Source organism: Ipomoea triloba, chromosome 10 (genome assembly GCF_003576645.1).
Source record: "Ipomoea triloba cultivar NCNSP0323 chromosome 10, ASM357664v1".
Lineage (NCBI taxonomy): Eukaryota > Viridiplantae > Streptophyta > Magnoliopsida > Solanales > Convolvulaceae > Ipomoea > Ipomoea triloba.
Genome location: NC_044925.1, coordinates 22,325,252 through 22,335,308, shown reverse-complemented (window position 1 = coordinate 22,335,308; position 10,057 = coordinate 22,325,252). Strand labels below are relative to the sequence as shown.

The following is a 10,057-nucleotide window of genomic DNA, read 5'->3' as shown; positions in this document are numbered from 1 at the left end:
ATATTTTTTAAAATAAAACACATACGTGCCGTACAAACAATTTTGTACTGTTGCACCTGCACGTCCGTCCTACACAAACTTTTCTATGTTGCATTTTGTCAAACAATTTTCACTTTAACAACAAGAAGTTCTCCTCTCTTTTCCTTTTTTAATAATCTAAAATTTCAAACTTTTGCCGGACAGTATCATCAACCCCATAAACTATTTTTATTTACCTAACCTTACCCAAAATTTGAAAATTACAAATCTCAGATTGAGTTCAATACGATTAAGAATAAAAAAAACATATTCAAAAGATTTCTTATTTTTGGAATCCTATCAGGATTGTAGCACAAGGTCCTTAAGTTAATTTAATAATCATATTTCATCTATATATGTCTTGCTTAATCTTTATCTAATAAAGCAACTACTTTTTCTTAATTACTTTAACTTTTTTTTAATATAATTTTTAAATTTCTTTTTGTATTTAATAATAATTTTAATATAATATTTATATATACATTAACACTAAATGAAACATTAAAAAATATTATAAATAACTTAAATTTCGTTAAATTATTAACTTAACTTGTTTGTTTCATTTTAATATTTAATTTTTCTTTAAAGTATTTGTAAAATTAAGAACAATATTGGTATGAATTATTATAAATAAAATAAAATACAATAATAATATTTTTTGTGACTACAAAAATTCGCAGTCATTATTTAAGGGTAGAGATGTCAACGAGGCGGGGTGGGGAGTATACAGTATACCCACGTTCCCGTTCCCGTCCCCGTCCTCAAAATCCTACCCCGATCTCCATTCCTATATATCCTCATCCCCATTGGGGATGATAAATCTTTCCTCATCTCCGTTCTTGATCAAACTTTAATTAAATTAATTTGTTTGTTTAAATAATAGTCAAACTAGTAAGTATAATTCACAATATCTACATTAAAAATTTTAAATTTTAAATATTAAAATTTTAATTTAATAGTTAAATCTTCATTAATTCTCAATAACAATCAAAATGTCAAATATATTATTTAAATAGTTTGCATACAAAATATAACACATTCAATATTAATTTAAATACAATACAACTTTGTGCTCATATGACATGTAGTTACTCTCTCATATGGGAGGTCATGAGATCGAGCCTCAGTGAATGCGCTCAAATGGTAATTTAACGGGTTCAACATTCTAGATATACACGAGACTTGATGGCTATTGACTTTTACATATTCTAGTGTTCAACAATAACAATAAGGTCATCCTCAATATTACTATTATTATATTTAAAAAATCAGGGGACGGGTGGGATGGGGCGGAGAGGGGTATCTCCATCTCCATCCCCGTCTTTGTTGGATCGGGGATTAGAAATTTCCCCCCGAGAGCGGGGAAAATTGACATCTCTAAGTGTGTGCCTTGTAACCATAGTCATTAAAGAAATACAGAGTACAAAAAGATAAAACAAAAATTGACATCTCTAAGTGTGTGCCTTATAACCATAGTCATTAAAGAAATACAGAGTAAAAAAGATAAAACAATTTAGATTACGGGTTCAAATCAAGAAGCATATAAATCACTCCAACGGTAGTCGAATGATTATGGTAATTTTGTAGATAAAAAATTGTGACGATTATGGAGTAATAATGATATACTTATAAACGATTATAATTATTGGTACACGTTTCCATGAAAAAAAGTAAGAAATTGTCGGGAAACGACTGAAGAAGTCATACGCCATAGAATTCCTCATTTATTCTTCTTTCAGAATTGGCGAATCCCATCCTTTTTTTCTCGGGACGCGCGTAATGTCAGAGCGCCCTTTTTCTCTGTAAAAAACCCAAAGCCGACAAACTAAAACACGGATTTACTTTTGTATTTAGCCGCGTTCTGTTCTGTCCTGTTCCCAACTATGTTTTCAGCTCACCTTCAAAGCTTCAGAAGCCGCTGATTCGCGATTCTGCATTTTCTTGTTGCCATTTCTGTTGTTTTTGCTGTTTGTTCGGTAGTTGGGAATCAGTTGAGAAATGGAAGAAGAAGTTGCTTCGGGTTCATCCTCGTCAGCGTCTCGGATAGTACGATGCCCAGATTGTGGAAATGTCCTCCCTGAGTTGCCGGACTTCTCTGTCTCCCTGTGTGGCAGTTGCGGCGCCGTTCTCCGAGGTACCCACCGCCGTTGACCCGGTTTTCTTTTCTTTGTTTTTGGTCCATGGTTTTTGCTTAATGTGTGATTTCTGCTATTTACTTTGATCATAGTAATTACTGCTCATCGTGTTAATGTGAATTCGATTTTGCAATAGTTAGTACATAATCAGGGGTTAGTGACTAGGATTGTTTTTCGAGAATTCCGAGGTTTGATCTGTGGTTATTTTGGATGTTGCAGCAAAATGGAAAGGGCATGTGAAGGGTGGATTGTCGCCAGACATATCTGATGATGAAAAAGGTGGGGTTGTTACTAGTAAAAGGGGCATTGCAATGGGTTCAAACAATGTTTCTGAAACTGAAGGGAATAGGAAATTGGAGTTGGGTAATTGTTCAACTTCAAGATCTGAGAATGGGGATTTTTTGGCTAGAAGTGGAAAGCGAAATCCAATTTCGGTTCGTACTAGGGTTGAGAAGTCTATGAGGGATAGGTTAAGCGATAGAGATGAATATGGCTCTTCCATAGACGAGGAGCTCGATCTTGATGATTGGGCTTGCAGGAATGATGCTCGGATGGATATAGGTGATGGTAGATATGGAAGCAAACTTGAAGAGATCCGGCCTCCTCGTGTGGGGCCGTTTGGTTCTAGAATTGGTAACGAGAAATGGGGCGGGGAAAGGAATGGCAGTGCCATGGATGTTGCTAGGCAGAAGAGGGGTATGAACTTTGCACCTCTAGAGGAGGGGTCTCTCGATTATGTCATGCGTTCTTCTTATGGCGCTGGTGACTATAGGAGATACCATGAAGACGGTTTCAATGGTTTTACTAGAGTTGCGGATTTGGAGAGTGATAGAGCTGAGCTACTCAGGAGGATTGATGAATTGAAGGATCAACTTAGCCAAACTTGTGGTGATGTAGCTGAGAATCCTAAAGAAAGGATTGCCATTGAACCAAGGATGGCTTCAAAAACGCCATTTGACCCTTATAGAAGCCGTGATGTGTATAGGCAAGGCTTGTTTGGTGCAAACAAGCAACCCCCCCGTGATCAAGGCTGTCATGTTTTGGGACCTCCCTACATCTATGATGTTGCCGAGGATGTTCCTTACAAGGGTAGACACGGTTCAATCGTGCAAGATTCTTATTCTGTAACACGCTACAGGCATGGAAAGGTAGAGTATGATAATGCCTACTATGAACAAGTGAACACAAGGGCTTACCAGCCATATCCATGTTTTCCACAAATGTATCATAATGAATACCCTGATCCCTTAATGGATGTAAATCCACATCCGTTAAGACTAAATCCGCACAAAAGCCCTTTTCATAGACCGTCGTGCTCTTGTTCACAGTGCTTCAACCAAAACCCGAAAGTTTCTCCTCTGATCCCACCTCCGGCTTTTGGGAACCAAAGGTCACACGACCCTGCCAATCCCGTTTTATATCCACCAGAGATTTCTGCCGCACATAATCAACAGTGGCATAGAAGAGGCTCGGGGGGTCATGCTCAAGAAAAGTTTGATGTTGGCCACCAAAACTCTCCAAGAAAGGCGGTGATTGCCCATGGGAGTGGGCGAGTATGTCGAGCTATATCAGGTGGTGCTCCTTTCATAACATGTTGCAACTGCTTCGAACTATTGAAACTGCCCTGGAAAGTTGGGATGATGGGGAAGAACCAGAACAAAATGAGATGTGGAGCCTGTTCTTATATAATGTTATATGAACTTAGTAGTAAGGGGATCACTTTATCAGTTCCCCAACAAATTGCGAAATTGTCTGCTGATGGCTCGGGTGACATTCCAAGCGAAAGCTTTGAGAATTCTCATGGTAGCATGAACCCGTGCTCTAATTATGATGACCATAGCTATGAGTTCTCCGATACTAAGGTTGAGCCACTTCCAGCTAACCTGAAATCAATCTCTGATGAATCTGGAAAGAGGCAGGATGCTCGTTCGTTGTCATCTAGTTTCTCTGAACCCGAGAAGAACCCAGAGGTAATGGTTGGAAAAGACCATTCTCTCTCTGTGGGATTGCCCTCCAAAGACGATGTGCCTCTACCCCTTTCAAATTCTCCTCTCCATCATAATGTCTCTTCAGATGATGTGGGTGACGGATATATTATGGTAAGTAAATGGTCCAGCGAGAACGAAGGGCAACAGAATTCTATGGAAGATGCACCCGTGGAAACTGTGATGGACATATCAATCAATGAATCTATAAATAGCAGTGTATCTCAGGAATTCTTTGCAGGACTTGTAAAGAGTAGAACTGAAGAATTATCAAAGTGTAATCAGAATTCAGAAGACAGAAGATCAAATGTGTTTGTTAACGGGCAACTTATACCAGCCTGTGAAGTTAAACGGGCAGAAGATTTAGCTGGACCAATTCAGATAGGTGATTACTGGTAAGAACATCTGATCTGAAAAGGAAATAGTTAATTAACATTTTTGTTTTGGCTATATATCTATTGAAATTCATCTCTTAGCTCTTCTGTTTTGTGGACCTGAGGTGTTAAATAGTCATCAAAATGTCATAAACGCATTTGTCAAAACAAAAATGTGAATATTCTTATTAATGATGGCATCCTTGTTTGTATGGAATTAAACCCAAAGTACTTATTAGATATTTTTTGTAATTAATAAACCAGGTATGATGTTCGAGCTGGTTTTTGGGGTGTGATGGGTCATCCTTGCCTTGGAATCATTCCTGTGAGTAATAAATTTGTTTTCTTCTTCTCCAAATACTGCCTACTGAACTAGTGAGCTAAGTCCGTGTGGGCGATAAATTTGTTTTCATACTGATGAAGCACGTAACTCCCTTGCAGCCAAATATTCCAGAGTTCGACTTTCCCATGCCAAAAAATTGCGCTGCTGGAAATACTGGTGTGTTCGTGAATGGGCGTGAGCTTCATCAGAAAGATCTAAATCTTCTTTCTAGCAGAGGTCTTCCAATCACCAAAAACAAGTCATATCGGGTTGAGATATCTGGAAAAGTTATGGATGAACAAACGGGAGAAGAACTAGAAAGCCTTGGCAAACTTGCCCCGACGTAAGTTTTCCTATTTCTGGCAATACATCATTAAAGATTCCTTGTTTGCTTAGGAAATTAGCTAGGATAGGCTGTCTGATACCAACAGTCGCATATTGTCTTTTGCATTATACTTTGCAATGTAACATAGTCTATCTTATTAACTATTTAACTGCTAAATTGTTTACTCGTTGTTTTTGGATAGGGTTGAGAGAGCAAAACATGGGTTTGGCATGAAAATACCCAAATTCATTGCAGAGAAATCGTATTAGCTGATGAAGCTGCTCCAGTTCCAATCCTTAAAGTAACACTCCTTGTCTTAGAACATGATTCAGATACTGCAAATATGTGGTTAGTTTGTAATTATGGACTTGTGTCTTGCTGTTAGACCATTTAGATGTTTCATTTGAGTTGAATTGTACAGATAAGTTTGTGAATGAACTGTGAAACTTAAGACATAGGATTAGGAACCTCAATTGTCAGATGCCTCCATTGCTTTGTGCAGTCTGTAGTGGTTTTTTCATGTCTTTTATTTTTATTTTATTTTTTTCTTCCAAGTTTTCATTTCTCTGACTTTCTATTCTCTATTCTTTATCCTATATTTTCTACTATTCAAATGTACATAAATGAAATGGCGCAAATTTCATCCCTCTTAACTAGAAGTCTGGCACCCGATTTACACTCTCACATAAAAGGGAGTGGGTTCGAGCCCCAGTGGAGGCGACTGTTGACTCTTTATGCTTCAGTAGGTTGAGAAAGTAACTATGAACCAGATACTACATTGTAACAGAGTGACTAAAAACTAGAAGTCTGGGTTGGAGCCCTATCTTGGAATTGCAATGCTAGAATTGATGTGCATGGAGTTAATGCATAGGATAGGATACCTATATTTTCACGCGATAAAAGAGGGAGTAGTAGGTAAAGTGAAGAGGGGATTCAGTCATCTACTCTCCTCACAATTCAACCCAAATAAGAATTTCAAATAGGAATCCAAGACAAATAATCTTACCTAATCAAATTAAATAATCTTACTAGCTATAATTCTTCTTAGAGTCTCTTTAACTTTGGGCATCTCCCATGCCTGCCTGATTTTGAGGAGAGAAAGAAGGGGGAGAAGGGGGAAGGATTGGAGGGGAGAAAAGGGAAATGAGAAAGTATTCTTCATAGAGATTATAATGTTCTCTCTGAAAAATACTATTTCGGGCGTGTGGTGGTCATGACATTATGTTGTATAATTCAAAAAGTATTTTATTTTATGATTTAAATTTATTTTTATTTAAAATCGAATTTTGGAATTATAATTATGAAGTTGAAATTATTAATTATTGAAAAGTGAATAAAATAATAAATTATGTGTAGGAGTGTAGGGCCCACAAAAAGGATAGGAAAATGAATAATGATTGGAGAGAAAATGACAAATTATACCGTAGATCATGATCTACTTTGTATTGTAAACACTGGTTCAAAATTACATTCAGATTATGTGTCTGTAGTTAACGTATATATTATGTGCATGTAATTAACATATTATGTTTATGTAATTAACATATTATGTGCCTTCAATTTACTTACAGACACATAATATGTTGATTGCAACACATAATTTTTGGACTAGGGTGGCATGGTATATAATGTGAGGTGGACCATGATTCATGGTATAACAATTAAAAGAAAATAGGAAATGAGATTATATAGTGGGCAAATTTTTTTTGTGGATCATGATCCACATAGCTATATAAATCATGAATAAAATGTACATTTTTAAGGGTACTATATCCTATCGGATGGGTTTAGTCAAGTAGCTTTAGTACATAAGTTGATAAGTAATATAAGGAGACTAATTTTTAACATGAAAACTCAAAAGAGAAACAATGGTTTTAATTATTATTTTATACTGAATGTGTACATGTTCATGTGGGCTTCTTATTACTGGGAAGTCATTGTTGGAGACTTGTATAGTGGAAAAGATGAAGAAGAAGGAAGACCGCAGACAAGGAAAAGAAAAATCCGAAAGCAATTGCCAAGAGTCCAAGACCCAATATTTATATTTGAGAATTTTGCTTTAATGGTTCAAGGGTAGGGTAGGACAAAAAAATATGCGAATTTAATTTTGTTATGTATATTAGTGTATAAGTATTTTTTTTTTCATTAATTTTCAAAGTAGGAACATGGAGAGGCCTTTAAGTTTGTGGTTCAAATTTATATTTGAGATTACTATTCTTCCAAATACCGTTTATTAAATCATTAAGCTGAGCATGTGCGGACCAATTTATATCATGAATTAGGGTCCACATAGCATTATGAGCAATGGATTGAAACAACGAGGTACATAATTCATATTTGTAAGGTACAGAATTTTGTAACCTAAGACACAAAAAATCACAACACAAGACACATACACATGTTATTTACTTATTTTTCAAATCTGATTTAGATACATAATTTGTGTTCATAGGCACAAAACTTCACAACACAATAAACAAAATTCATAGCATAAGATATAATTACTAATTTGTTCCTGATACAGAATTCATACTCATAAGGTACAGTTTTTCAACACAAAAAGTCATACACATGAACCAAGGTCCATTGTACAGTGTGAGCCTGGTCCATGATCTAATGATTGGGTTATTTGAGAGCGTTATTGGTAATACAAAGGGTTGTAATAAATACTCCGTAGTAAATAGTTTAATTTGTCAAGTAGCTTGTAGTTCAATGACACCTCTGTGACTCTCCCAAATGGGGGGTAACATATTCGAACGTCAATGGATGCATTGATTTGTTATGCTTTAATAAGTTGAGAAAGTATATATGGACATATATTATATTGTACGTAGTAATAGGGTAAGTAGAGAAAAAAATAGTGAACAATATTAATAAGGAGAAATATTCATTGTCTTGAAAAGGATATATTTGTTGAACTAATCTTCTAAATGAGACTCATCTCTTGGACCAAACATGACACATAAATAATTATTTGGAATGAGTTGGATATTAATATTCCATCAACATCCTTTATAAGCTTTTTAAAGCAAAAGCAGAAGTTTAAAATTATAAAATTACCAAAGAGTCATAGAAATTAAAATCAATTATTTGAAAATTGTAACAAAAAATTAAATGTGAGAATGTTAATAAAATCGCGAAATTGACCTATAAAAATAATATTTCTATAGATCCGTATGATATCATGTGTTGACAACCGAAGACGTGGTGGTGCACTAAGGCTTATCAACGTGTTGAGGATTTAATTGGTGACCTATGAACAGATAGATGAGATGAGATGAGATGAGATGGCGTGGTTGAAATTTGTTACGTTGTCACAATGCAACAACTGATGCACTATGATAAGGTGTGATGTCTTTTTTCGTCACAAGCTGCAACTACGCCAACACAATTATTGGCTCTTAATCATTTCTTCGAGTTAATTTCATTTTTTATCAAAATTTTATAGGCGACAGTTATTCTTTTTCAAAATTTTCATTTAGTCTTAGTATTATTGTGATGTAATCATTTCTGATCTTTTAGCAACAAAATTGCTTAAATTTTATAAAATATATAGAGACATTTAGGTCTTTAATTATAATATTTAAAAAAAAAAATAAAAATAAAAATATAGCGGGGTCAATTTACTTTGTATAAAAAAGATCGAAATGTGCTTGTATTAAATGACATTTCAACAATTTTGTTGATAGAGGATAAAAAATAGTCATGTCACAATAATACTAGGACCAAATGAAAATGTTCTGAAAAAAAGACTAAAAATAAATTGTCACCTATAAATTTAGGACAAAAATGAAATTAGCTCTATTTCTTCTGGCATGCATTAAAAAAATTAAAAATTTATTTGTTCTGCATTGTGGTGATTTGGTCTGACAATCAAGATTATTATTCTTTTTTTAAAAGAAAATTCAAGTATTTAGGATTATAATAAGCATTTATTGACTTTTTTTAATAACTCAGCAATTATATGCTTTTTTTTTTTTAATTCTTTTTACGACTCTAATCTTATGATAAACAAATCAAAACTTTAAGTGAGAGACAATTAAATTTATTGATTGGGAGAATGTCGACAGTACAAATTGAATCTATTCTTTTTTAGGTAAAGTAAATAGTTCTTACTAGTTTAATTAATAGTGTTGGTAGAAAATATTTATTTTTTTGTGATGCTTGTGTATGCTCATGCATCAAGTAATAATGGCATACTCTAAACTATAAATACATCAACATAATATTTTAAATTTGATTCTTTATAGGAATAACTTATTGCTTTTATTAGTTTGATGAACTGTTTAGGGGTGGTTGTCGATTTGGATAAAATAAAAATCAATGTTAAGAAAAAAATTGAGAGTTCATCACAATCGTCAGTCTAGGAATGATTAATGACTTTAAAGTAAGGGGATAACACAATGACTTTTTAGTAAATTTCAAGCTTTAAAGTGCATCAAATAAAACTGCAAAATGCATACTATAAAATGCATCCAATATTATGTGAAAGTACAGTACACTTTTACATATCATCGAATGCATCCAATAATATGTATCATCAAGCGTACTCTATAATTTTGTTAAAACTGTTGATCTTCTTAGATCAACGGTTAGGGTGAGTTCTCAATTTTCCATATGGCACTAGTTTTCTTCTAAGGATACTCATATCTAGTAATAAATTATATAAGAGTCAATATTGTTGAAGTTGTAATGATAATACAAAATATGTTGGTCTACTCATATCTAGGGACATCAATTCAACCCGGCCATAAACGTCGATTTCTTTTTTTTTTTTTTTTTTTTGGAAATGGGGGCGAGGATGGGGAAATCCATGAACCCGACCCTGATTCCCATATATATATATATATATATATATATATATATATATATATATATATAATTGTTTATATAATATA

General features: G+C 34.2%; 1 protein-coding gene across 1 annotated transcript; it reads left to right on the top strand.

The window, feature by feature from the left end:
• The first annotated feature begins 1,753 nt into the window (after window positions 1-1,753).
• On the top strand, window positions 1,754-5,720 carry LOC116032407. Its single transcript, XM_031274939.1, has 5 exons — window positions 1,754-2,152; window positions 2,373-4,533; window positions 4,777-4,837; window positions 4,954-5,177; window positions 5,362-5,720. Exons 1-5 carry the CDS (start codon window positions 2,017-2,019, stop codon window positions 5,426-5,428), a joined length of 2,649 nt encoding a protein of 882 aa, XP_031130799.1. The 5' UTR covers window positions 1,754-2,016; the 3' UTR covers window positions 5,429-5,720.
• The last annotated feature ends 4,337 nt before the right edge of the window (window positions 5,721-10,057 follow it).

Bases quoted from the DNA above. Each gene is read 5' to 3' on its own strand.
- LOC116032407 (XM_031274939.1), top strand. From the start codon at position 2,017: ATGGAAGAAGAAGTTGCTTCGGGTTCATCCTCGTCAGCGTCTCGGATA. The intron at 4,534-4,776 runs GTAAGAACATCT...TTAATAAACCAG, and splicing joins ATTCAGATAGGTGATTACTG to GTATGATGTTCGAGCTGGTT. The intron at 5,178-5,361 runs GTAAGTTTTCCT...GTTTTTGGATAG, and splicing joins CTTGGCAAACTTGCCCCGAC to GGTTGAGAGAGCAAAACATG.